Source organism: Camelus dromedarius, chromosome 31 (genome assembly GCF_036321535.1).
Source record: "Camelus dromedarius isolate mCamDro1 chromosome 31, mCamDro1.pat, whole genome shotgun sequence".
Taxonomy (NCBI): domain Eukaryota; kingdom Metazoa; phylum Chordata; class Mammalia; order Artiodactyla; family Camelidae; genus Camelus; species Camelus dromedarius.
The window spans coordinates 13,275,858-13,303,773 of record NC_087466.1 but is presented as its reverse complement, the minus strand read 5'-3'; the positions used below and the strand labels follow the sequence as shown (position 1 = coordinate 13,303,773).

The 27,916-nt window shown below is 46.7% G+C and overlaps 1 protein-coding gene across 3 annotated transcripts in view; it reads right to left on the bottom strand.

Annotated features, from left to right (window-relative positions):
• RNFT2 (ring finger protein, transmembrane 2) overlaps nt 1–27,818 on the bottom strand; it is a 56,673-nt gene extending 28,855 nt beyond the window's left edge. Inside the window, exons 1-7 of one of the 3 annotated variants that reach the window (XM_010998670.3) lie at nt 27,653–27,818; nt 25,439–25,611; nt 24,885–24,943; nt 21,235–21,713; nt 19,038–19,114; nt 15,866–15,966; nt 12,560–12,713 (exon numbers count right to left, since the gene is read on the bottom strand). In XM_010998670.3, coding sequence (XP_010996972.1) covers nt 12,560–12,713; nt 15,866–15,966; nt 19,038–19,114; nt 21,235–21,713; nt 24,885–24,943; nt 25,439–25,462 — 894 coding nt within the window. In that variant the 5' untranslated portion in view covers nt 25,463–25,611; nt 27,653–27,818. Of the gene's footprint in view, nt 1–12,559; nt 12,714–15,865; nt 15,967–19,037; nt 19,115–21,234; nt 21,714–22,863; nt 22,943–24,884; nt 24,944–25,438; nt 25,612–27,652 lie in introns of those variants that run through there. The other 2 variants (XM_031442842.2, XM_031442841.2) reach the window with 2 other exon arrangements.
• Between the last annotated feature and the right edge of the window lie 98 nt (nt 27,819–27,916).

Below are 27,916 nucleotides of genomic sequence, written 5' to 3'. Positions count from 1 at the left end.
TGATTTTGACCTTATGTGACCCTGCACAAAGAACACAGTCAAGCCCGCCTGGCTTCTCACCTACAGAATTGTGAATAAATGAGTGTTTTTCAGTCAGAGTTGGTGGTAATTTGTTAAGCAGCAATTGAAAAGGAACACAGAAGGTACTATTATGATCTCATTTTACAGATGAGGAAGTGAAAGCACACAGAGGTGAAGGAACGTGCAGGGTCACATAGCTGGTAAAGGCAAAGGGTTTCTCAAACAGAAGTTGAACCCAGGCAGTCTGGCTTTTAACCATTACGCTGCGTTTTCTCTATGTATTTGTCTGCTACAATCTCCAACATAGATGGTTAAGTTAAAAAAAAAAAAAAAAAGCAAGGTGGGAGCTGTGTGTAGAATATTACTGTTTGAATATACAAAGATGAGTAGGAAGAACATATACGTGCACCTGCTGGTCTATGTAGGCAGTAGCTATGAAAAGACTTGGGGATGATACGTTCATTTCCCAGGAGGGGAAACGGGTGTCTGGGGGCAGGAGAGGGAGGGAGGCTTTTCACAATATACTGTTTTTGGTGTTTTAACGTCTGAACCCTGTGACTATATAACCTATTTTAAAAATGGAGTATCTTCAATAATTAGGGGAATGGGAGGTTGGGAGACATCTGAATAGATGAAAAAACACTCTGAAAAGGACCTGAGCTACGGGTAAACTGGTCTGTAGGTATATTAATTTGCTAGGGCTGCTGTAACGCAGTACCACAGACTGGGGAGCTTATAGCAACAGAAGCTTATTTTCTGACAGTTCTAGAGACTAGAAGTCTGAGGTCAGGGTGTAAGCAGGGTTGGTTCCTTCTAAGAGCCTTAAGGGAAAGATCTGTTCCACGCCTCTATCCTTGGCTAATAGGGGGCTGTCTTCTCCCTGTGTCTTTACATGGTCTTCCCTTTTGTATGTCTGTGTCCCGATTTCCTTTTTAAAAGGACACTGATCATATTAGATTAGGGCCCACCCTAATGACCTCATTTTAACTTAATTATCTGTTTAAAGACTCTTTCTCCTAATACAGCCACATTCTGACTATACTAGGGGCTAGGACTTCAACATATGAATTTTGGGGAAGGCGGTGGGGGGAGTGCAGTTCAGCCCAAAAAACAAACATTTAACCCAGGGTTTCTCAACCTTGGCACTACTGACATTTGGAACTGGATCATTCTTGGGCTCAGGGGCTGTCCTGCGTGCTGTCAGACATTTAGCAGCATCACTGGTCTCTACCCACTAACTACCAAGAGCAACTCCCCGATCCCGTTATGACAGTCAAAAATGTCTCCAGAAACGGCCAAATGTTTCTCTAGTTGGGAACCACTGTTTTAACCCCTTCAAGCCCTGCTGTGTGGGAAACGGAGGCAAGTACAGCTGGCTTTTCCAGAAGTTCTGCCCTTTCATACCCAGAATGATGTACTGTAAGAACCACAGCTGAGACCTAGGAAACCCAGACCTGCGCTGGTGGAGATCAGTGTCTGCTCAGGAGGAGGCGGGAGGGAGGGGAATGACTGACCTCTAGGAGGGAAGATGACTCAATCAATGGGAAACAAAAATGCTGGGTTCAGGGTCCAGAAAATAGAGGAGACTTTAATGGCACATAAAGCCTCATGAATGCTCTTGACTCTCACATCCAAGAAAACCACCTTTTTAACTTATGTCCGCCCTCCCCTGTACTTAGAGACAAACCACCAGGGCTGAAAGCTTGTGGAATCCTGCCCTGTGGAAACCTCTCGTCCAGGGGCTGGCTATGCAGGCTGCGTTAGAGGTCAGTTAAGATAATTTCAGACATGGGGAGGGCTTCCTCCTTCCTGTTCTTATGGGAAAAGACAGGAAGTTGGTCAAATGCTGCATTCTTTGGAGAAAACAGTGCAGCTAAACTCCTCCTTGCTTCTGATACAGCTAATCCTACTTACCACCCAGAAACTGGATATCCAGCCTTCCAGCTTCTCATAACCTCAAGGGGATAAAAATGACCACTTCAGAGATGAGGAAGCTGAGGGTTCCAAAGAGTGAGGTCACCTGTCCACAGTCACATGGGTAATAAGTCCAGGAACCAGGATCTGAACCTGGTTTTGCTGACTTAAGGCCAGCATCCGTCCTGCTGTGCAGAATTTAATAGTGATGCCCATAGCGTTTTTAGAGAAGTACCCGCTTTTATATTTCTCCATCTGAGAAATGGGCAGAAAGGCAGTGGCCTGCCACCCATGCTCTGGGGAGGTTGAATAAACCCTGTCCTAAGAATGTTCCAGAACAATGCTGTTCTAGAACATTCTATGATGATGGGACTGTTCTCTATCTGTGCAGTCCAGCACAGTCACCCAGGAGCAACTAGCCACATGTGCCTATCAAGCAGTGGGAACATGGCTAGTACAACTGAGGAAGTGAATTTTAAATTTTTAATTGAAATTTAAATAGCCACCTGCAATTTGTGGCTGCCACACTGGACAGTGCAGCTCCAGATTCCTAGGCCAGGAGTATTTCCTTTTAACAAAAGGAAGGAGCAATGTGGACAAGTCAAGTTTTAAATGATCACTACTGTTAATGCTAGGAGCTGCCGTGTGTGATATGTACATTTCTGGGAGAAGAGATTTGCCCTCTTAGCCAGCGTTAGCATCACTCACAGAGAATAAAGGAGTGCATGAAGGTGAGGAGGGCACCTTACTCATTTTTATATTCTCAGAGTCTAGCACTCACTCTGTAAGCAAGTAAGTCCCAAATAACGCCCTTGGGATTGAGGAGAGAAAGGGGATGCGGCCAAGGAGGACACTACCCGGTGGGGCAGCAGCAGGACTGGTTTCCACCTCCTAACGGGTAATTAACATGAGGCTCTTCATTCAGCCCATCACATCTACGGTGCATTTCCTGTGCATCAAGACAGACCTAATGGTCCTTGTTTGCCTGAGTCCACACTCAAGTAGAGGGGACAGAAAACAAACACAAAACAATCTGGTCATTTCAGATACTGGAAGGAAATAAAATGGTGATGGGATAATGCATGTTGGGGACCACCACTACAAACAAGGTGGTCATGGAGGTGACACAGTCTCAGAGGAAGTGACATTGGAGTGATGGGAAGGGGACAGCCACAGGAACATAGGGGGAAACCTTCCCAGGTGGAAGGAATGGTAAGTACAAAGGGCCTGAGAAGGAAGGCAGCGCTGGCTTGTCCAGACTGAGCAAGGGAGAGGGGAGGGTCATGGTGATGAGGTCAGAGAGGTGGATGGGAGTCTGATCAGGCAGGGCCAAGATGTACAAGTTGTGTAAGTTGTACAATTTATCTGGATTTGTGGTGACAAGTGGCTGCTCTGGACACCAGGCCAGTGTGATGGTTTGGGGCTGAGGTCCTCACTGTTAACCCCACCCCATCTTGGCCGGCCAATGAGCATGGCTGTCCTGGGAGGCCCAGGTGTGAGGAGATCCTGGAGGCACCTGGGAATCAGCGGCTCACTCCACCTCCCATGTCAGGGACTGTGGGGCCATCAAGCAAACCCAAATACCAGAAGCCCTTCCAATATAATGATTGTAAGATTAAAAACCCACCCACCCTCTCAGTGGATGCGTGGAGGCGCAGGAAAGAGCATCTGTGCTGTGAGCCATTAGGGGTCCCTGACAGATGTGCTCTTCTCCCCCCGCCCCCTACCAGCTGCAAATGAAGACCTGTCCTTTTCTTCTGCCCAGACAAGGATTGATGAGGATTCGGGAGAGCACTCAGACAGGCAAGAAAAGGCTGTGAACCTTTTCCAAGCCCGCAATTTATCTTGAGGAGACTATTCACATCACTTCTTACAGGCTGGATTATGCTCTGACCTGGCACATTAATCTCGCCGAATAAAATAATAATAATCAGAAAAAGGCAGCTGGACAGTTGCCAGGGAGGCATTAATAACTGTCGCCCACACCTCGGCAGTGCAGGGAAAGGGTGCCGCGTCCCATCCCCGCCCCTTCGACCCCAGCAGTGCCCATCGAAGAAGGAAGTGAGCTGGCCATTGCCTCAACTTGGGGGAATTTTAGAGATGGTGTATGGGGACTCGGCTTCTCAGTCAACTCTGAGGAATTCCCCGAGCAAATCCAGAGAACTTACATGGTGGTGGTGGGGGTGTGGTCAGTAACTCAGAGCAGGGGTTCTGGAGTCAGACTGCCTGAGTTCAAATCCCCACTGAGTCACTTATAGGTTGTGTGACCTTGGGCTACTTCTTAACCTCTCACTGTGTGTCTTTTTTCCTCTGGAAAACAGAGATTCAAAGCAGCACCTTCTGAGAATATAAAATGGTGTAGCTGCTGTGGGAAACAGTTTGGTGGCTCCTCAAAAAGTTAAAGATAAAATTACTATATGACCCAGAAATTCCACTCCTAAGTATTTACCCAGAAAAACTGTGTTCAAACAGATACTTGTACACGAATGTTCAATGCACTGCTACTCTCAATAGTCAAAAAGTGGAAGCAACCCGAATGTCTATCAACAGAAGAAGGGATGAACAAATGGTGGTCTGGGCACAAAATGGAATATTATGCAGCCATAAAAAGGAATGGAGGGCTGACACCTGCCACAGTATGGATAAACCTGAAAACATGATGCTAAGTGACAGAAGCAGACACAAAAGGTCACATAGTATATGATTCCATTTATATGAAATGCCCAGAATAGGTAAATCAAGAGGTAGAAAGCAGACTGGTAATTGCCAGAGGGAAAGGGGACTGATTGAATGGGTATGGGGTTTCCTTTTGGGGTGACAAATATGTCTTAAAACTAGACAGAGGTGATGGCTGTCAAACACCATGACTATACTGAATGCCATTGAACTGTATACTTTAAAATGATTACTGGCTGATTTTATGTGATGTAAATTTTACCTCAATGAAAAAAAACCCCACGAAACAATAGCACTTGCCTTGTAAGACAGATGTCAGAAGGAAATGAATCAGAGCAGCGTCCAGCCCACATGAGGGGCTGACTTCACAACAGCTACTCCTATTGCCATCAGTGCTGTTACTCTGAGGTTTGCAATCTTGGGCAAGTTATTTACTTCAGTTTCTGCTCTGTGCAAAGAGATATCAACAGTGTCTACCTTCCCGGGTTGTTAAGAAACAAGACGAGGCCTTCAGTAGACTATAAACTCCAGGGGTACGTGGATTTTTGTCTACTTTGTTCATGGATGTATCCCCAGTGCCTGGAATAGCGCCTGGCACAAAGCTGGCATTGAGCAGCTATTTCCTGAACAAATGGCATTGCTTAACACACTGCCTGGCGCCTTGGAACTGCTCAGCAATGTTTAGTTATATTTATTACTATTAGTTTAGTTGTCAGATTTCTTTGAAGGTCCCTCCATGTTCCTTTCTAGCACAGTGAAGTATTATTACCTTGCCTTGCAGATTTTGGTGTCTTTATGACAGAGGACACCTTACCAAACATGAGAGGTTTGAGCTGAGCTGACAATGGAATCTAAGCTCTCACTGCTGCTACAAAAGGAGGTGGTAAGAGTTAGCGATGGCTAGACTCCTCCACTCACCTATCCATCTACCCACCTGTCTCTTCATCCATTCTTCTAAATATCCATCCATCATATATCTAAATATCCATCCATCCACACAATCACTTGACTGTCCAGCTATCCACCAACCTTCCCATGTAGCCATCCAATCCCATCCATCCACCTAGATATCCATTCACCCATCCAACCACCCACCCAAACATATATACGTACAGACAATGAGCACTTCTGAGTGCCTATCAGATGCTGGTGATCCATCAACAAAGAAGGCAGATGCATTCATTTCCTGCTGTCACACAGGTTACAAGTGAGCCGAGGAGGCAGACAATTAAACAAGCAATTACATCCAGGGCGGTGACTGCTGGAACAGGGGGAGAATAGGGTGCTGCAAGAGTCCCCAGTCGGGGCACCACCCTTGCCTAAAGGGGCAGGGAAGGTTTCTAAGAGGTCATGATCTGTAGAAGGAGCAAGAGTTGGTTAAGACACAAGAAAGGGGGAAGAGTCTCTGAGGCAGAAGGATCAGCGGGCACGGTGGGTAGGAGACAGGGCAGCACACAGATGACTCTGGAAGCTGCACGGGTTAGTGCCTCAGCATCTAGTGCCTCAGTTTTCTCATCTGGAAAATGGGTGCCACTGGGGCAAAATCTAGGTGTCAGCTGGGACTAGGTGGTGTGTGTAAAGAAGTGAAAGAAGCAGGGTCCGGCTGAAGCACAGAGGACACAGGGAAGGGGTGCAGGAGACAGTGAGGGGAAGAAGGATGCTGGGTAGGTAGGGGGCTGCAGAGTCTCACCTGCCTCCTCTCCAGGTGATGACCCCTCTACTCCTCCTTTCACTTACATACAGTAAGTCTTATGTTTGCAGCATCTCAAGCAGGGTTTCGTTAACATCTCAATTTTCTATGGGAAGAAACTAACTCAGGGACATGAAGGGATTCACCCAAGGCCCCGTGACCGATAAGTGGCAGGGTTGGGAACAGCCCAGGGGTTCCAACATCCATTCAGTGCCGGGCAGATGATACCTGAGGTGGCCACAGCATTGGGAGATGGAAGACTTAGATTCTGACTCTGATTCTATACCTGACCAACTGGGTGTTTTTGGACAGAAAATCTCACTTCTCGTACAGCTTCAGTGTCGAGTAAGTGAAAAAATGGCTCCCCAAAGACAGCAGGGCCCAACCCCTGGAAGCTATGAATGTGACCTTACCTGGAAAAGGGTCTTTGGGGACATGATTAAGTTAAGGCTCCTGGCTTGGGGAGAGTATCCTGGATGTTCTGGGTGGGCCGCCAATGCAGTCACACATCTCCATGTAAGAGACAGGTAGAGGGAGACGTTGCACACAGCAGAGGAGGCCATGTGACCATGGAGGCAGATCCTGGAATGCTGCTGCTGCGAGCTAAGGAATGCCAGCCGCCACAGGAAGTGGGAATAGCCAGGAAGGGACCCTCCCCTAACATCCCAGGGAGTGGGGGCGCCCTCCCAGCTGACCCCTAGATTTTGTCCCAGTGACACCAATTTTGGATGTCTGACCTCCAGGACTGTGAGAGAACAAACTTCTGCTGTTTTCAGTCACCAGGCATGGGGTTATTTGTCATGGCAGCCACAAGAAACCAATACAGTGGGTCCTCCATATTCATAGGGTCCTCATATGATGATTCAACCAACCTCACACTGAAAATCTGTGGATGCAGAACTGTGGGTATGGAGGGCCAACTGTAAGGGGCTTGAGCATCCTTGGATGTTGGTATCCGAGGAAGATCTTGGAAACAGTCCCTCGTAGATACTGAGGGATGACTGTACTCAGCTTTTCATCGAGAAAGAGGTGATAATAATCTCTCTCTCTCAGAGGGGTGCTGAGAGCCTTCTGTGAGTCAAGACATGGGAGAGAATCTAGCAAGAACCGGAACACACCAGGCAATGAGTAACCATTCACCGCCTGTTTTCTTTTGCCCACACTCACTTTGAGACAGAGCTTGGGCCCCAACACTGAAGCCTTGGGCTGGAGTCCCAACTCTGCCATGTAACAGCTACTGGTCCTCTCCACCTTCCATCTCCTCATCCATCATCAAGAGGAACGGGACCTCCCTGAGAGGACCAGCAAGAGGCTGTGTAAGGTAATTCATATGTGAAGTGCTCTTAGCACAGTGTCAGGTACACAGTCGGTGCTTAATAATTGCAAGCCATCATTATTCCAGGCAGTCAGTGCTGAGCTAGCTACCTTCCTCGCATGTCTCGATTTGCGTCTCTTGCCCCAGTGGATACTGAAAAGATTTCCTGTCTCATTTCTGCCTGTAGATAATGAACCAGAAGGCCCACGGCAGGGCTTGATCCTAATTCCAGTGTCTCAGCCATGTCACCCACTTACCCACTGTTGACGAGCCCTGCTCTGTGCCCGCCACTGCACTAAGTCTTGCGGAGAGACTGGTGGGCAAAACTCAGTATGGTGGGAAGACAGAGAGAAGGGAATCTAATCATCACACAGACAGGTAATCGTCAAGTGTCACAAACGCTATGAAGGAAAAGGTTCAAGGCATGTAGATAAGACCCTGGAGCTGAGGTCCCAAGGATGTCCTGCAGCCACGCCAGGACCACAGAGGCCCAGGCTGGAGCAGAGAGAGGGCTGAAGTCATCGCAGAGATGAGGCAGTGATTCCCCCCTCACAGTGTGCACTCTGATAAATCTGTTACACGTGTACACCTGTGAAACCACCACCATCGTCAAGACGAAGCATTTCTAATACCTTAGAGTTTCCTTGTGCCCCTTGGTAATCCCTCTCTCTGGCCCCTCCAGGCCACCACTGATCTGCTTTCTGTCACCACAGAGGACTTCACATTTTCTAGAGCTTTCTATAAATGGAATCATACACTGTATTCTGTTTTTTTGGTTATGATTAACTTCACTTAGCATAATTATTATTTTGAGATTCATTTATATTGTTTATATCAATAGTTCATTCCTTTATATCGTTGAGTTGTATTTCATGGCTATGTCACAATTTATCTATTCACCTATTAATGGAAATTTAGATGATTTCCAGTTTACGGCTATTATAAATCAAGCTGTGTGAACATTCAAGCAAAAGGATTTACGTGGACATATGTTAACATTTCTCTTGGGTAAATACCTAGGGGAAGGGTGGCTGGATTGTGTGGCAGGTATAGGCTTCATCTTTCAAGAAACAGTCAAACTGTTTTCCAAAGTGGATGTACCATTTTGGGATTTATTTTTTGGTTTTTTGTTTCTGAAAAGGAACTATTTAATTTAATTTTTATTAAGTGATTCTTTAAATTCTATTGTGCTTTACAATTTTCAAAAGTTTCACACGCATGATTTCATATAATCCCATAATAATCCTTTCTCCTCCCCCACTGGTAACTGCTAGTTTGTTCTCTGTATCTGTGAGCCTGCTGTTTTTTGTTTTATTCACTAGTTTGTTGTATTTTTTAGATTCCACATATAAGTGATATCATACAGTTTTTGTCTTTCTATGTCTGGCTTATTTCACTTAGCAAAATGCCCTCCAAGTCCATGCATGTTGCTGCAAATGGCAAAATTTCATTCTTTTCTAGGCTGAGTAGTATTCCATACACACACACACCCCACAGCTTATTTTGGATGTACATTTTGCATTCCCACTAGCACTGTCTGAGAGCTCCAAATCTTCCCCATTTCTGCCAACACTTGGTACGGTCAACCTTTTAAATTTTAGCCACTGTACCCCATGTGTGGTGATATATAACTGTGGTTTTAACTTTCATTTCTCTAAAGGCTAATGACGTGGAGCATCTTTTCAGGTACTTATACGCCATCGGTATATGTTCTTTGGTGAGGTGTTTGTTCAAACCTTTTGACCATTTATTCATGGGGTTGTAAAGAGTTCAATACGTCTGCTCTTTACAAAGGTGTGGCAGGATTTAGGGAAAGGAACAAGGGGTAGTGAAGCTCTCTCCACAGGCGGGAGCTGTAATCCCCCAGCCGGAAGGGAAGAGGGGAGGGTCAGGTTACCAGACTTCAAGAGGAAGCTGTCTGCGGAGTGCTGCCCATGATGGGAACTGTGTGTTGGCGCTTATCTCCCACATCTGCGAAAGGGGAATGGGGAAACGGCACCTGCTTCATGGGGCTGTTGTGTGGATTTAACAAGTCAACGTGTGTAAAGTACAGCACCAACCCATGGGTGCCCAGCAGGGAGAAAACCAGGTATGGCCGGTAGAATAATAACCCCCCTAAAGCTGTCCGCATCCTAATCCCCAAAAGCTGTGAATAGGTTACCTTACACGGCAAAGGGGACTATGCAGACGTAACTAAGTTTACAGAGCTTGAGATGGGGAGATTCTCCAGACGTGTTCAGTGTAATCACAAGGGTCCTTAGACGGAGGCAGGAGGGTCGGAGTCAGAGGAGATATGACGATGGAAGCAGAGGTCAGAGAGAGAGGAGAGAAGGACTCAACCTGCCAGTGCCAAGAGGGCAGGAGGGATGGAGGAGGGAATGCAGCCCTGTGGACACCTTGACTTTAGCTCAGTGAAACTCATTTTAGAACTGTGACCTCCATAACTGTAAGGTAATACATTTATGGTCCCTTACACCACCAACGTGGCTTAATGTGGCAATGTGTTATGGCTTCCATAGGAGACTAATACACCTCTGCCTCTTGCTTCTTTCAGGCTTCCCACTGGCTGAACCCAACTGGCAGCCAGGGGCCACAGGAGCCTGTTGATATAGTTCACCCAGCTCAGCTTCCAGGGCAGAGAGCAGGGCAAGAAAGGTGGAGAGTACCCCTTGAGGGGCAAGAGGAAGACATTCAGCACAATTATTACCCCCATTTTACAGATGAGGGAACTGAGACACAGAGAAACTAAGTTACTTATTCAAGGTCACACAGCTAGTTGGTGCAGAGCTGGCCATCATGAAGACTAAATAAAACTTAGAAGTATTGCAAATCATTCACTGAGCGCTTACTAATAATGCTGGGCATGAGGCAAAGATTTCCCACCAGAAACAGTTCTTATGAGGTTAGGACATAGGAAGAAGGTGCTATTATTGTCATCAGTTGACAGATGAGGAAACTAAGGCTCATAGAGGTTTCATCATCTGCCCAAAGTCACACAGCTAGGATAGGATACAGCAGGGACCAGGATGTAGACACATCTGATGCTAACATCCACGTGTGTAGCCATCAGGCCATACTGCCACCTCCCTGGTGCTGACCTGACATGTGGCATGAGCTCAATGGGCAAATGATAATGGTTATTATGGTTTGGGGACAAGTGAGCAGGGAGGCATCTCAGGAATTCTTTAGACCTATTGTTTCCTCTCTTGCCTTTCTTCTCTGTCGCTTTTTTTTGTCTTTATGCCATTTGAGACTTCCTGATTCTGGGCACCAGAGCTGTGGCTTTATCTAAGAAAACCGCTAAATTTTCTAGCATTTTGGCTCAACCAGATAAATTTGTGGTGGGGGTGAGGAGTAAAGGTGAGGTGTTGGGGGACAGAATTACCCTGGGGTGCAATAATAAGAGATATTTTTATTGATCTCTGCCCCCGGTTCCTGACCTAGAGTTCCTAAAAGCCCTTGTAAACTGGGGTGCTAGGAAAATCTTTCATTCTCACATTTAGTCTTTGATTCCAAGTTCCTGACACAGAGCTCCTAAGATCTTTGTAACTTCCTGAGTGATAGAAGCATCTGATGCTGACCTCCTAAATCCCTTGGCATTCCCTGGAGTGTCTTTTGTTCTGATGAGGGGGATCCTGGTGGGCTCCTGGGTAGGGGCTGGTCACCAGAAAGACTAAGCCATAATTAGAAGCTTGAGACTTTCAGCCATACCCCCATTATTCCAGAAAGTGGAGAGGGGCGGGAGGGGGACTTAAAAATCAATCATGCCAATGTGATAACACAGGGTCTGGAGACCTTCTGAGTTGGTGAACATATCTATAGGCTGGGAGGGTGATGCTCCCCAACTCCAAGGGCACAGAAGCTCCTGTGCTTGGGACTCTTCTGGACATCACCCTAGAGATCTCTTCATCTATAACTTTCATTGTATCCTTTATTATAGAATAAACTGTTAAGTGTTTATGAGTTTTCCTGAGTTCTGTGAGCTGCTCTAGCAAATGACTAAACCCAAGGAGGGGGTCGTGGTAACTCTGATTTATAGCTGGTCTAACAGAAGTACAGGTGACAATCTGGGACTTGCAGTTGGCATCTTATGGGACTGAGCCCTTAACCTGGGGATCTGACACTATCTCTAGGTAGACAGTGTCAGAATTGAGCGAAATTGTAGGATACTCAGCTGGTGTTGGAGAATTAGATGATGTGTGGAAAACCCACATGTCTGGTGGCAGAGGTACTGAGTGTGTGTGTGGACAGAAGAAACAAAGGAACACATTTTTCCTACATGCCTGGCCAATGATCTGATCAACTGTCAGTCAAGATGGACAGTCAATTCCAATATTCTCTTCTGCCAACCAACACCTGGGACAAATTCTGAGCTTTCTGATCTAATGATGGCATCTTTTCCCAGCCCTGCTCAGTCCTCTGAATTATAGTGGTTATTCCCCAACACCACCTCATCCCAACACGGGCCCACAGGCCTTTCCCTAAGGTACACAGTAAAGAATCATTGATCATTCCCTAACTGATCAGAATTCTTTCCTTTTGAGCCTTGGTAGGTACTCTTTACAAAACACATCCTCAAAGCCACAAAGAGTCAAAACCCATAATAGCCATCCTTCCCTGGGAGAAGCAGCACACAGTGCATGTCAATGTGCTTTTTTTCTTTCTCAGGTGAAATTTAGATGAAAACTGCATCAAGGGCAGCTTTGAACGATGAAACTTAGGAAATGGAGTTGGAGAGCAGAGACGTGACAGGAGGGTGGTGACAACAAAGAGTCATGCTCAGCTTCAAGGAATCAGGAGAGGTTGGTAAAGGATCCACCAGCTCAGGAGCTGGTCATTTGATGTCCTGACATCAGCTCTGCCCAAGCCCACTCTTTCCTCCTCCAGAAGGTGCCCTGAATCCCCTGCATGATCAGCGTGACGGGGCCCCAGCCTGTGCCTACCTTGGACTTGACGGCCAGGATGATCTTCGGCAGGGCCACGACGAGGCACTTGAGGGCGATGGTGATATACTTCAGCACAAAGTCTGCGATCCCCACGATCCACAGCAGGTCGAAGAAGTCCAGGGTCTCTAGGTTAGGCTTCAGGAAGATGAGGCTGAGGGAGGGTTCAGAGAGTCAGGATGCTCACTTAGGATCACTGGCCCTTGTCAGCCCCTTCTAATCACTCTGGGAACCTTGTAAATATTACCTGTAGAAAGAGCACTCAGCTGGGAGTCAGACATCTCTGCCCTGTTGCTGAACCTGCTACTAACTTGCTGTGTGACCTCAGGTGGGTATCCTGACCTCTTTAAGCCTCTGTTCCCCTGAGAGTTAAACGATGAGATACACTTGGAGCATCATTAGTTAAGGTCCCCTCCAGTTTTATGTGTCCACAAGAGGCTTTACAAGAGGAAGTGGAAGGAGGGATGGAAGGAAGCCAAACAATACTATGAAAGAGGGGGAGAAAGAGGGAGGATCTGATGTGCAGACACTGTGCTAAGCTCTTTACTCACTGTATCTCATTGTCCTGCACAGTGAGCACTACTTATCCCCACTTTATAAATGAGACACTGAAGATTGGAGAGGTGAAGTCAGTTGCCCAAGGTCACTCTACGTGATAAGCATACAGGCATCAATATCAGACAAACTTGAATTTGAATCCAGGCTTCTCCATTTATTAGAGCCTAGACAAATAATGTTCTCTCTGTAAGCCTCACCAATAAAACGGAAATCGTTCCCTTCCTCATTGCGTTATTGGTGGCATTCAATAACGGACCTACTACAGACTCTGCCAGGCAGTACGGATGATGATAACATGTCTATGAGGCAGGTGCTGTTATCCACCCACTTTGCAGATGAGAAAACTGAGGCACAGGAAGGTAAAGTAACATGCATGAAGTACTACAACCATGAAGGGACAGTGGTGGATTCGAACCCAGGCACCCTGGCTACAGTTATTGCTGTCAATTCTTACTCTACTGCAGTGCCACTCAGAGTGTGTCAACCCATTTTACCCATCCGTGAGTGGGTAAGTCAACCTCACACTCAATTTCTGTACTTCCCTTCTTGGAGACAGACAACAAGCCATTCTGACACTGGCACAAGTCCACGGACCACATGTTGAGTAGCACTGCTCTCCACCACCTCAGAGAAGGATGATGTCACTTGTGGTAATAATATCTTGGCTCTTTACATCTTGCTGACCCTATTCTGAATGCTGTGTGTGTCTTAACTCATTTCATCTTCCCAAACGCTCTATGTGGTAGGCACTAGGATTATCCCATTTTGGGCTGGGGAATCTGGGGCACTATGACGTGGGATAAACTAGCATGTGGCATTTCAGTTAGAATGTGGAGCTAGGATTGGAACCAGCATCCAAACCATGCTGGTCCTCTTGCTTTTCTTCCCATTGGATTAGAGGCTCTGAGAAAAGGCCAGTCGGAGTTCTGCCTGTCCCCTCAAAAGCAGATAACAGTGCACACAACCCAGAGTGAACGCTTTCTAAATGCTTTCTACACACACTGCAGGGCTGGTGGAAAACGGTGCACATTGAGGTCCCCTGATGAGAGCATCCTAGGAACTGAGTGGTCTACTCTTTTATTTGTAAAAATCGATTTCTATTTATAACAAAAATCTTTGAAGAGCTAGAGTAGGGCAAAATCAATGAAAACAATCTATTTTGGCAATCTCTCAAGATACCTTCAGTGTCCTTCCACATCTGAGTTCTGTCTCCGTGGGATGCCTCGTCTCCAAGTTTGAGTCTGAGTTGCCATCCGCATTGTGATGCGGGGAGAGGCTGGCAGCCCTGAGCTCCCTTCTTTGCCTCTGCCCTTGTCCTTCCCTGGGAATATCCCAGGCTGGCTGGCTGACGTCTATGCCCTGCTTTTTTAATACTCATCTCTGATGGCAATAAAGTGAAGATCTGCCCTTCACTTTCCATTTTATCTTAGAGACGTCTATCTGTTCAATCCACCTGTTTGGGTTGTAATGTCGTCTTAGTGTTTTTTGTTTTGGCTTTTGGAGCAGGAAAGATGCCAAAGTGTTTTTCCGGATTGATCACTAAGTCCACTTATTTCTAATGTACACTATGAACTTTAATGGATGGATACATTTTATTGTCTGTTTTATGCCCTATTAGGCACCACCACCACCAACAGGTTTAGTAATTCATCATAAAAGAATTATATTAATTATGGCATGATTACAACATAGCAAATGTCTCACAGTTTCCCCAGTACTTTTCATGTATTTACAACATTTGCCTCTCTAATAATTAGCCTGTTCAGGTGGATAAGGCAAAACTTAACTTGGTCCTGGTTTCACAAATGCAAAAACTAGGAGGTTCAAAGAGTTTCCTTTAATTTGCCAAAGGGCACAAAGCTGGTAAGGGGCAGGATGAAAGCCCTCTGACGCTGGTCATCAGACTTCAAATCCTGGGGAGATTCAAGCTTGTGGGTACCTACCAGGACTATGGCCCATTAGAAAGAATTTCATTAGGCCTCAGTTTCCTCACCTGTAAAATGGGGCCAGTAATATCCTGCTGGGTCACTGGGAGGGCAAAATAAGATAACAGCTGTTGGTATCACTTACAAACACACTCTAGACCACTGACATCAAGAAGGAAGGAGGCTTAGCTCTGTTGCTTTTTTCCCAAGCCACTGTTTCTCTTTGTGGGCTGCCAGTTTGACTCAGCCCTGGTTTGATGAGGGCACTGAGGTCTGAGCCTCTGAATGTGATCACACCTAGAGAATGGCATGAGCTGGAAATTCATCCAAGGTTCTGGGAAACTCCACCTTCTACACCCTCCACCAGGACTTTGATCTTCTGGGCCAGACAACTAATGCAGTGTGTGAGATGCATGTCGATGTCTTGGAACTAACTTCCCAAATTGCTTTTATGCAACTTCCAGTGGCCCCAGAAAGTGGGAAAACTGCTCATTCCTCAAAGTCCATTTTCAAAATAGATGGATGTGATCTGAAAGCTTGAATTGAGTTTCAGTCCTATCCTAGAGACTCTCACTAGCCAATCCTCCCCACCATGCACTATGTGGCTACTAGAAAATGCAAAATTGCACATGTGGCTTGCATTATAATATGACTTCTGGTCTAGGCGTGTGTGTATATAACAACAGGGTGGAATCTGAAAATTACAATGTACAATGTAATTACAATGCAAAGCCACTGCATTGTTCTGAAGTGAAAGGGCTGTGTGTCAAGGCCAACAAAGTCCCCCACTTTCCCACTGTGGGGGTCTGACTCCCCTGCTCACCTGTTGTACAGCTGCTGGGAACTGAATGTATAGAGCACATAGAGGGTGTTCCCTGCCAGAAAGGCCAAGATCCACAAGATGACCAGCACCGACCTCTTCTCCTAGAGACAAAGCAAGAGATTTGTGGGGAAGCTGAGCTGCCAAAGGTGAACCTGGCAAAACAGTTCAGAATGTTCCCCAACAAGGGGCAACTTTTCCCTTTTTCAAAGGTTCCAAGGAAACAGGGCTAACAGTGAAAGGAAAGGCATTGGCATCTTTCCATCCCACTGGAACCCAGAGGATGGTTTCAGATAAGGTAACAAAAATGTGGAAATCTGCTTGGAAAACTATTCAGAAAGGCAGGAGGGCAGCATGGTTAGCGAAAACAGACTCTGGAGCTGGATGGCCTTGGTTCAAATCTTTGGTCTGCTACCTGGGGGTTGTCCAAGCTTGGGCAAGTTACTTAAACTTTCTGTATTTCTCTTTCCTCATCTGTAAAATGGGTATATATTGCACTCTCTTATAGAGTTGTGAGAATTAATGTACATTAAAACACTCAGAACAGTGCCTGGTATGTAGGAATCATTAGTTTACATTTACTGTTAGGAACTGACGCACAGAGAAATTCAGTAACTCTTGCTCAAGGGCACATGTTTCAGCCTCATTGCCCTTGTTAAAAAATCTCATTTTGTTTTGTTAAGGGTTAAGTAAACTTTATAAATGTAAACATTCAGTCTGGTATGGGTGCATACTTCAGGCTCACTAAGGGGTAAGAACCTGTCATTCTGACTTTAAACCCAGCAGTAGATTCAGATCGACAGGTTGGAAACTTCTGTTCTCACTTTTTCTAGCATAAACCCCTGGGCTACTGCCCCAGACTGACCATTAGACGTAGGGCCACATTTATAGAATTAAATTCATACTCATACACGTGGCTGTCAAAGCCCTTTGCAATCCAGCCCTGTCTTCTCTTTCTCCAGCCTTGTTTCTGATCAGCCCCCAGGAAGACAAGCCGGGAAACCGTCTCGTTTTGCTGTTTCTTAGTTTCTCAGCCTAAGAGCAACCCTAGGAGATTTCTGGAGGCAGGCTCCTGCCTGTGTAGCTTGGGATACATCACTGGACCCTCATACTCCTGATTCTCAAAAGCTTGTCTTTTCTTGGACCAAGGCAGCTGCATTGCTGGAATAAGATGAGGTCATAACTTTCCCAGCGTGACCTTCCCTATGGTTTCAGTAAATGATCCACTGTCTCCAGACATAGCTCAGTGCCCCACACACTGTTATGATGCACATTTCCATAGAGTAGACAAAATAAATGCATCTCCATCCATCCATTATTCCAGGAGTGGTCAAGGTTAACTGCCCGAGAAACCACCTCCCACCAACCAACTGCTCTTATCAATGTGATTAATCCACTCGGCAGCCCTTTTTACCCCAATAAATAATAGATTCCAGTTTAGTCCCCTGTAAATCCAAACCCAAAGTGAAGAGAAAGGGAATTAGCAATGCCGGGAGAAGCCAGACTCAGAAGGACAAAAATGGGGTACTTCTCTAGCAGTAAGCTGAGATTCCTAAGGTCACACAGACTGTCTTTAACAAAAATACACGCAGACAGCCAAAACATTGCCTGTGTCTTCACAGAGTTCAAGGACCCCTCGAAGCCTATCCACATATACAGGTATGCCCTTACCCTTAAAATTCAAGTCAGGGCTCAATTCAGATGTCACTGCAATCAAGAAGAGCCAGTCACAATAGCCTCCCACCATGGTGTTGATCAACCTACTGCTCTAACAGCAGCAGAAAGGGGTTTGCATGAAGAAGATGAGACTAAGGGTCAAGAAGAACCTCTGTCTCCATGCCCAACTCTGGACTTCAATGTGCTCATGTCTCCAATGGAGACTGAGCTGCCCTCCATGCCTCATGGAGGCCCAGGTGGCTCTCAGAAAGCAGATGACCCCGAAGGAGGGTCAGAGAGGATGGTGACTGTTACAGGATCACACGTGCAGTAGAAAACACAGGCTTGTTAAAAATAGCTCAATTACACAGTTCCTATAAGCCAGGAACCACGCTGAACACCTTCCATGCATGATCTCATTTAATACTCACAATGGGTGTATGAAGCTGGTGTGGAAGTTCCTCTTCCAGAGACAGCACCTGGGGCTGAGATCACGGAAATAACCTGTCCAAGGACTTGCAGGAGCTGGGATTTGAACCTGGCGGGGAGCACAGGCTCTGGGCTCAATGCCTGGGTTCATATCCTGATGCCACCCTTTGTCCTGGCTGTGTGGCTTTAGGCAAGAAACTCAGTTCTTAGTCAAGAAATTCTGGGTCACTGTTTCCTCATTGGGAAAATGAGTTAAGAATAATTCTGCCTCACTCCCAGGTTGCTGGAATGAATGTGCAAGATGAGCTGTGTAACGGGCCGAGCACTGGGCTGGACACAGTTAGTGCTCAGCAGGTATCAGACAGGGCATTCGGGATGATGGTGGTGAAGCCACATGGCCACTCAGCAGTGCCAGTAGGATGACCTTAACCATGAGAGTGGGTAGGAAGTGAGCTAACTGGTTGAATGCCAGGAGGGTAATGGGACTGGGCCAGGGGCTCATGGGAGAGATGTTACTACTGGAAGGCTGGAGCAGAAGGATGGCAAATCCGGGAATCTGCCCGGGGTGGGAGGTAGAAGATGGGCCTCCTAAAGATGTCACCGTCCTAATCTCTACAACTTATGAATACATGGCAAATGCAATGTGGGCTGCAGGTGGAATTAAGGTTGCTAATCAGCTGACTGTGCAATGGGGAGTGTCTCCTGGATTATCTGGGGTGGGGGGCAATGCTATCACAGGGGTCCCTAAAAGTGGAAGAGGGAGACAGAAGAGGTGCATCAGAGGGAGATGTGTCTGTAGAAGGATGGTCACAGAGATGCAACAGTGCTGGCTTGAAGGAGGATGATAGGGATGTGAGCCAATGAACGTGGGTGACTTCTAGAACCTGGAAAGGGCGAGGAAAGAGACTGACCTCTGAACCCTCCAGAAGGAATGGAGTCCTGCTGACACCTTGATCTTAGGCTAGAGGGCCCCACTTCAGACTTCTGATCTACAGAACTGTGAGGTCATACACTTCGGTTGTTTCAAGTCATGAAGTTTGTGGTCGTTCATTACAGCAGCCCTAGGAGACTAATTTGCCAGGTGACTCACCTTGAGGGAGACTTGTTCTCGGAGTGTGGAGTTGGCATAGGCGAAGGTGCTGGCCATCCCGATGCACACGGCAATGCCTGCGAGACAGAGGCGGGGCCGAGACCACCCACTCAGACCCATCAGGCTGTGAGCAACGTTAAAAAGACACATCCTGAGTCCCCTCGGAGCTGACACGCTAACCACAGAGAGAGAGAAAATCCCATTTCTGGGGCACTGGGGCCGCCAGGTGTATCACTGGAAACCCTGAACCACTGAGAACAGGCTTCTGACTTAGGGATGGGATTGAGGCCACTGTGGGGGTATTTTATAGAACCAGGTAGAAGCATGGGCTGTGCAGTCTGGTAAGACCTGAGTTCAAATCTTGGCTCTGCCACCTCCTCTCTGTGTAAGCTTGGCTCAGTCACTGCACCTCTCTGAGCCCGTTTCCTCCTCTGTAAAACAGACAAAATAACAGGACTTACTTCACGAAGGGATACTGCTCAGAGTGCACAATCTCCAGCCGTTAGTAAATGGGGCCTATTTTTCTTTCTACTTTCATAAAGAATCCAAGGCATGTGATCTGTAGTAAAAGCACATGTAGAAAAAGACCCCCACACCATAAGAAATTAAAGTTTCATGTTAAAGGGGAAAAAATTCCTGGCTGACAGGAAAACATGACCCTTGCAGAGGCGGGGAAAGAACTGAATTTTATTCCACAATTTGCCAAGCTATAATCTTGGAATTCTCCCTGAATAGGGCTTTTCCAATCCTACTTTTTGTTCTCTGTGGACAGGATTCTGCTTCCACACAACATGCAGAACTCCACGTGACTGGATTTCACTTTTATTTTTTACTTTTTATTTATTTTTTACTTTTTTAAAAAAATAGTACATGTAATCCAGGTATTTTCCAAGATCTGCCTTGTAAAAGACGTGTTTCTTCACCAAAAACATACAAAATCAAAGCTAGTAGCCCCACAGTCCTCTCTTATATTCTCCTCTTTGATTAAACAAACAAATCTGCCAACTGAAAAAGAAAATGACCATACTCGAGAATACAGCTTGGTTGTGAGTTTGCTGGAATTCAGGGTAAGGGGGAATAGGTCGGCTTCCATTTCTAGCAATAGAAAGGGAGGGACTGACATAGCAGCACCCCAAAAAGGAAGGAGTGATCTGAGCGAGCTGGAAGTCACCAGAAAGGGGCAAATAAGACACGATGGCCTAATCCCCTCTAGATATCTTCCTGTGGGATGCAGTAGGCCATGAGATAATTCATACCGAAATTTCTACCATAAGACTAAAACGAGAGCTTAAAACTCTCCAGGGCACAGCAGCATCATGATCTAGTAACAGTAAGTAACAGAGATAATTTAAATAACAGTTGACCAGCAATCACATTTATTGAATGTTAAGTGTGTGTCAGGTACTAGGCTAAGCCCTTATGAATCATTATCTTACTTTCTGATAACAATAGGTCATATTTATTGAGCACTTGCTATGTGCAGGGTTCTATGTTAAGTATTTCACGGGGATTAATAATGAATATGATAAAAATAATCATCTATTCTCACATAGCACTTACTCTCTGCCAGGCACTGTCCCAAATGCTTTACAGATATTAACTCATTTCACCTCACTGCAATCTCACAAAAGCAGAAACTGTACATATACTGTAACAGTATACATAACATACTATTATATTATATGTATATAATAGTATACATAATGTATTATATTATAGTATATGTATAGCTATAATGCATGTATACAATATATGTAATAGTACATATAATACATATAGTAGTATATATAGTATTATAATCCCCATTTTATGGATGATGGGACTGAGGCACAGAGAGTTTACATAATGTAGCCAGTGTCACACAGCTAAGAAGGGGCAGGGCCTGGATCCAGACTGGAGCAGTTTGAACTAAGTAGTATACTCCTTCACATCACCCAACCAGCTGAGGAAGTCTCTATCACAACCCCTACTGGGCAGATGAGGAAGCTGAGGCTCAGAGAAGGTGACTGACTTGCCTGAAGTCACACAGCTAGCTGGCCAGGATTTGAACCCAGTTCTGACTCAGAATTCCAGACTCCCAAGCACTTTGCACCATGAAGACCTCTACTGCCTTCCCTTGGCACCTAGGATAGAGAACCCCCACCCCACCCCGTAGGTAAAGCCACAGGCTGCAATCTCTGCATCCCCCCGGACTCACCAAGCTTATGCTGGAAGCAAACTTTGGCCAGAAGGATCAGGATGAATGGCAGGCCTTTCTGGAGCCAGCAGATTACAGCCTTCAGTTCGGACAGGGCTGGGGCAGGCGTCCCCGGCTGCTCATCGCCCCCCTCATCGGAGTGTGCACGGTGGTCCCCGCCAACATGCTGCAGTAGGGAGCCCCCACGGTGGCCACCATGGTGGAAGTGGTGATGGGGCTGGCGGTGGTGGTAGGCGCCCCCCTCGCCGCGACCCCCGCCTTCCTCCCTGGATGCAGGCATCTGGATGAACACGTCCCCGCCGCTAGCCGAGGCCCCCAGCACCAGGCTGGATGGGAACGGGGTGGCAGGGAGGCTGCCAGTGGGAAGGCCGGATAAGCCTGAGAAGAGTGCTGGTGGGGAGGCTGCTTCTGCCTTCAGACTCTCAAAGACGCCCCCTTCATCCACACTAGCCTCTGAGCTGAGCGCTTGGCTGCGATTTCTGGGCCAGAAGGGAGGAAAAAGTCTAGCTAGCACTCAGGCACAAAATGACACCAGAGGAAGGCTACAGGGGAGGTTTTACACTGCTTCCACACTCGACTGTATATAATCTATTCACTCAGAGACCAGGGTGCATTAAAAAAACAAAAACAAAAGCATACGTTCGATTATTTCAATAGCCCACTAAAAGGGCTTCCCATTTGAAACTCCTTCCTGTGGTCTTGGATAAACTCTAGAGATAGGGACTAATATCATTCCCATTTTACAGATAGAGAGACCAACACTCAGAGAGATGAACTTGCTGGATGCCCTGGATTATCTGGGCCTGAACTTCAAATTCATCATGTGCCCTCTTCTCACTAGCCAAGAGCTTCCTACTGTAGGGCCTTTGCCCAGGCCGGCCCCTTCACCGGCTGTCTACCCACACCCCACACTGCCCACCTGGGTAACCTATGCTCATGAGTCAGACTTCAGTTCGAATCTCTCTTGCTGGGTGGAGCCTTGCCTACCACCCACACGACAGTCTCCTTGTTCTTTGCCCTCACTGCACCCTGACCTCCTCTGCATGGGACTGATCAGTTATTGTTCTACTGCTTACCTGTGCCTCTCAACCCTGGGCATACGTTATAATTACTCGGGGGAACTTTTGAAAAACACCAGTGCCCTAGACCCAGTGTTGACCAACTGAGTCAAAATTTTTGGGGGTGGACCCCAGCATCTCTGTCTTCAGAGCCCTCGGGGTGATTCTAACAGGCAGTCAGCACTGAGAACAGCACTTTAAATTGGGCTCTGCTCCCTGAGGTCAAAGGCCATGATCTGGCTCCCCTGTGGATCTCCTCTACCCAGCACAATGCACCTGGCACATAGAATATGCTCAATAATTATTTGAGATAATGAATGAGCGTACTAAAGGCTCTGAGAAGGCCTGCAAGTGAAAAAATTAACTCTGTTTAAACCTAGTGTTTCCCCAACTTATTTGACCACAGGATTATTTCCATGGAAAACCTATTCACATCTTGCAGAACACCTGTGAAATTCAGCAGGGGAGATGTCGGTCTGGAGAAATCTTGGGGTTGGCTTCATTGGCCTTACTAACTTGACCTGGGGGTAACATAAAGCTGGTGCGAGGGAGGGAACCTGAAGATGCCTACCCACTCCCCGACCTCCCATGGCCCATCATCCCTGCTGGCTCCAGAAGTCCAGGAAATGTGTGGTCCTGCTCCCTTGGGTCTGGGATAATAATAACAATAGTATTAATAACGACAACAACAACTAACACCATGGATATTATCCTCAGGGGGCCTTGAGCTTTCTCTGTACTTCAAGAAGCTAAGCTCAGAAAGCAGGAGTCCTGGCAGGTGCCCACAGTGGCCCACCCTCTCTCCCTCACTGCCCCATGGGGCCCTGGAAACCTCCTTCCCACCTTGAGCTGGCCAGCACTCTGCGTTCACTGGGCTCAGGTGCCTCCAGTACAACCAGAGAAGACTCAACCCACCAAGGGCCTTTTTATAGCTAGCCTCCCTTCGCCTGGCCTCTCCCCAGCATCCAGCCGAGATTTCAGCCTAAATGGGAAAGAACATTCCTTAGAGGGCAGAGGCTGTGCTTCTAACTTAACCACTTAAGGGTTAGAGTGTGAGGCAGCCTGGGAAAGGAGAGGATCCACCCAAGCAGCTGAAATGTGGTGTCTCAGAGAAAAGACTGTGTGGGGTCAAATGGACCAGGGCCCAAATCTCAGCCCTGCCACTTACTGACTGTGTGACTTCAGGTCACTTACTTATCCTCTCTGAGCCTCGGTTTCCTCATCTGTAAAATGGTAGTAAAAACAGTCCTGACTTCTGCAGGCTCATGTGAAGGTGACACAGTGGCCTTGGTTTTTTCTGGCATGGTCTCTGCCCCCAAAGATCTCGTGATTCACTTGAGAGTAGACAGTAATTCTGTCTCCAAAGGCTGGAAAAGCTCCAAGAGCCATGCTTATTATATGCCAGATGCTGTGTTTGTGTCTTTTCATACTCATTCACTCATTTATAAGCAACCCTGAGTTTTGTTACCTGCCACTTATGGATGGGGAAACCGAGGCCTAGAGGTGAAGGTGCTTGCCAAAGGCACTGAAGTGGGAGGTCGCTAAACTGGGATTTTTGGCCAAGGGTTGTCTGACTTAAGGCCAGTGTTCTTCCCTGAAGAACAGGCAGGCTTGATGCAAAATTCAGCCCCAATGTTGGGGCTGGTGGATACTCTTTGTGATTTTGTAGCCAACCTCAGTATTGCAGGGGACCTGGAATATGATGTGAGGGAGGGAAAGTTTGGCTGCCTCCTCCTTGGATGTAGGCACTAGAATGGTGGGGGTCTGGGACTGGAAGACTATCACAACCTGAGAACAGGTCCCCAGGGTCTGTACTCTCCTGGGCTTAACGAGATAGAAATTCTAGCTCCTGAGTGTTATAACTGTGTTTTCTTAGATTCTGTATCTGTCTATTTGGCATCTACTCATTTTGGGCCCAACTAATGGGCAAAATTGTGTACAACTCCCCTATGATCCAGAGCTCAGATCCCAACCACCTCCTTAATCTAACTTACATCCTCAGCCAAAATATCCTCTGCCCCAAGTTACCCAGGGCCAGGTCCCAGAAAACTAGAGACCACTCCTGTAGCTTAGAGCCCACCAACATCATTCAGACTAGTCAGTCCTAAGCTGCTTCCCGTGCCTTGCCCTACTTTGTGTGGAAAACACAATAAACGCTGTGACCTGTGCTTTCCCTTTGCTCCTTTCTGCCTCCTGACTGACCCTGGTGATTCCCAGGTGGCCCTGAGTGGTGCCTGGCATGCCCTCTCCTCTTGGGAAATGCAAGTAATAAAAATCTCCTTTCAATGTCATCAGCCTCGCCATGTTACCACTCAGACCCCTGGATAAATGAAAATCCCCTGGGCACAATCACTGCGACAACAAGTCAAGTGGCTCACCGGTTGCACAGGCTTTGAGAATTACCATCACAGCAACAGCAAGCTGTCATGTGTTGAAGGGGTGGGGCCATCACTGTGCAAAGCAGTTTCCCATCAGATCTCCTTTGCAATTCTGACAAGGAGCCCTGAGGGGCAGGTATTATTCAATCCAGCTTTGGGTTGCCTCTGACCACTCTAAGCCCAGAGCCCTCAGATGGAATGAGGGGATTCCTACCTTTCGGGTGGAATGTTATCCGTGTTGCTGCTGTGGCGTCTCTGCATTTTCCTTAAGACCTAAAAGTCAACATATGGCATGAGCCAGAGTCTCCCCACACTCCCAGATTGCCATGGTAACCGTAAACAAGGACTATTTGTCTCTTACATCCCTAGAGCTCACTGACATTTTGCACACCGTGTTTTGATCTGCTATACCATTCCACCCTCAAATCAACGTTCTGTCCCATGAGGAAAGTGTCATCACCCCTTTTCACAGATAAGGAGGAGAAGCCCGGAGGTAGAGGAAGTTGCTACATGAGAGAAGAAAGCAGTGAACTGGGCAGCAAAGAAATGTTGCAGGTGAAGTGAGCAGCAGACTGATAGGAGATATGGATTCTGGACTGATACAACCCCTCATTTGTGACCCTAGGCAAATCAGTAATCTCTTTGTGGCCTCAGAATCCCCATGGTTAAATGGAAGGTGGGTGAAGTGTCTGAACTCAAAGCTTCCTTTCAGCTCTCACATTTAATAAAGTGGGAATGAAGATGTGAATTCTCAGGGAGACAGGTCACCTGGCTGACTGTGAGGAACCACATGGACTTTAGAACGCCATGTTGATGACACCTGAGGTGGGTATGTGGGGCTCCAGATCAGGGTGTGACCACTGGATTCCAGAGAAAGCAGGCCTCTTCTTCCTCTCTAAAGGGATGCCCAGGTCACAGGAGCTTACCAAAGCCTCCAAACCCTGGAAGGAACAGAACACTTAAGTGAAAAGTCCACGAGATGCCTGGAACCTGAGACTATGCCTTACAGCTTCATGGGTAGCTATCAGTAGATGGTTCTGTTGCCTCCATATCTCTGGTTAGCCTCTCACCGATCCCTCCTTGGGACCCTTGAGGATGGTTATGATTTTAAAGGATCTTATCCTGTTGTCAAGCCCTGAGTCCTGATTAAGGAATACAAAAAACATGTGTTAGGCCCTCTGAAGGCTACCCACTGCAATCTGAATAAAACCCAAGCTCTGCTCCTGGCCTACAAGTTAGGCCTGATGTAGCCTCACCTGTTTCCAACCTCATTTCTTCCACTCTCCCTATAACTACTCTCCTCCAACTACACTGGCCTTTAAAAAATTTTTTCCCCAGTTTTATTAGGTAGAATTGTCACAATTTGACTGCACATATGCAATATATATTGCACGTAAATACATATACACATTATACTGTGCATATTTTTAAATTTTACATTTATGTACTATTCATGGTTTCTAAGTATGTTTAGAGCTTTAGCTTTTTAAACTTAAGAAAGGAATAAAGCCAACCACAAAATAAGAATTAATTCAAAAAGATATACCCCGCTATTAACAGCAACATTGTTTATAACTGCCAAGATATGGAAACATCTAAAGTGCACAGTAATAGATGAATGGATAAAGAAGATGCAGCATATACAAGTAATGGAATACAACTCGCCTATAAGAAAGATATTTTGCCATTTGCAGCCCTTCATTCACTTCACACTGGCCTTTTTGTTTTTCAAACAAGCCAGCTTGTCCCTGCCTCAGGGCCTTTGTCCTTGCTGCTCCCTCTCCCTAGAATGCTTTTCCTTCTGGCTCCTTCAGGTCAAATGTCACCTCTTCCCAGAGGCCATCTCATCTCACCATCCTGACCCAACATACATTGACCTGTTTTACCTTCTTCATAACACTTATTTATTTACATGTTTTCTTATTTATTGGTGATCTGTCCCCCATTAGAATGTCAACTCCATAAAAGCAAGAATCTGTCTGCCTGGTTTGCCCCTCTGTCTCCACATCCAGAACACTGCCTGGCACAGAGTAGCACTCAACAAGTATTTACTCAATGAGTAGAACATCAAAGGGTCTCTCACTTATCATTTTTTATATCCGTTGCTCCCTCCCTAATCTTTCATCCCAGAGGAGAAATAAAGGCCAGAGACTTTACATGCATTAGTTTAGCTTCCTTGAATACTTTTTGGTACCAGAACAAATGATGGTATCTAAGCTTAGTTCAGAGCACCATAATCGGCTGTTGAGAGACCAGCTTTCTTCAGGGGACAGCATTGGTGTTACCAGGGCTGCTGATTAGAGAGAAAACCCACCAGCTACGCCTCCTTTCTCTTTTGGAAAAAATCAGCCAAGAAATGGGTCAGTAGCACCATCTTCATCTATCAAGGAAAGCTCATCCTGTAAATATTTTTCAAGAACTTGCAATCTCGGCTTAATGCTCTCCTTGCAATGATTTCTCATCACCTGCAAATCCTTGGGGAAAATAAAATACAGAATCCCAAGTTTCCATCCACAAATTTGACACAGCCTCCTTAGTCAAATACCCAAGATTCCACTCTCAGACGCTCACTTTCGAAGAGGCTTCAGACTCTGTTAGAAGCAGGCCTTACATAATTATTCCCAATATCGAATTCTGGAATAGAATTTTTGCACATGGAATGCATCTGAATGAATAAAATGCCTTTTCACTCTCTGCTCCATACATCAGACTATATCTCTAAGAGGGATTTCACCAAGAGTTTACAGTATATGAGATGTTTTAAGCTGCATCCCCGGGCCGTAACATGACTGCACAGAAATGCACGCGAGACAGCATCTCCTGCATCACTTGCATTGGAAGCAGGCAGGTGCACTTCAGATACAATGCCGCGAGCGTTTTTCATTCCTGCAACCCACGTTTAGCCCGAAACGCCCTAGGACTGCAAGGGCAGGAGACTACATTGACCATGCCCGGAGAGGGAAAATAACGTTCTCTTTTTACCTGCCCAGACAATTCAGCAATCACAGAGGCATCATTCACGTCCTTCCAAGCCAATCACTCGCGCGGCCCGAGGAGCACCTGACTTCCGAGTGCTTCCGGCCTCTCCTCAGGGTCTCTCAGGTTGCCCGGCGCGGCGCTAAGACCCGAGCACAGCTGCACCTGCCGCTCGCACACGATTGCCCGCCCCTCTTTCCTGGCTTTAGCCAATAGGGAGCAGCCGTTCGGCAGGGACCAATGAGGAGGGGGCCGAGCGAGGCCGGCTGG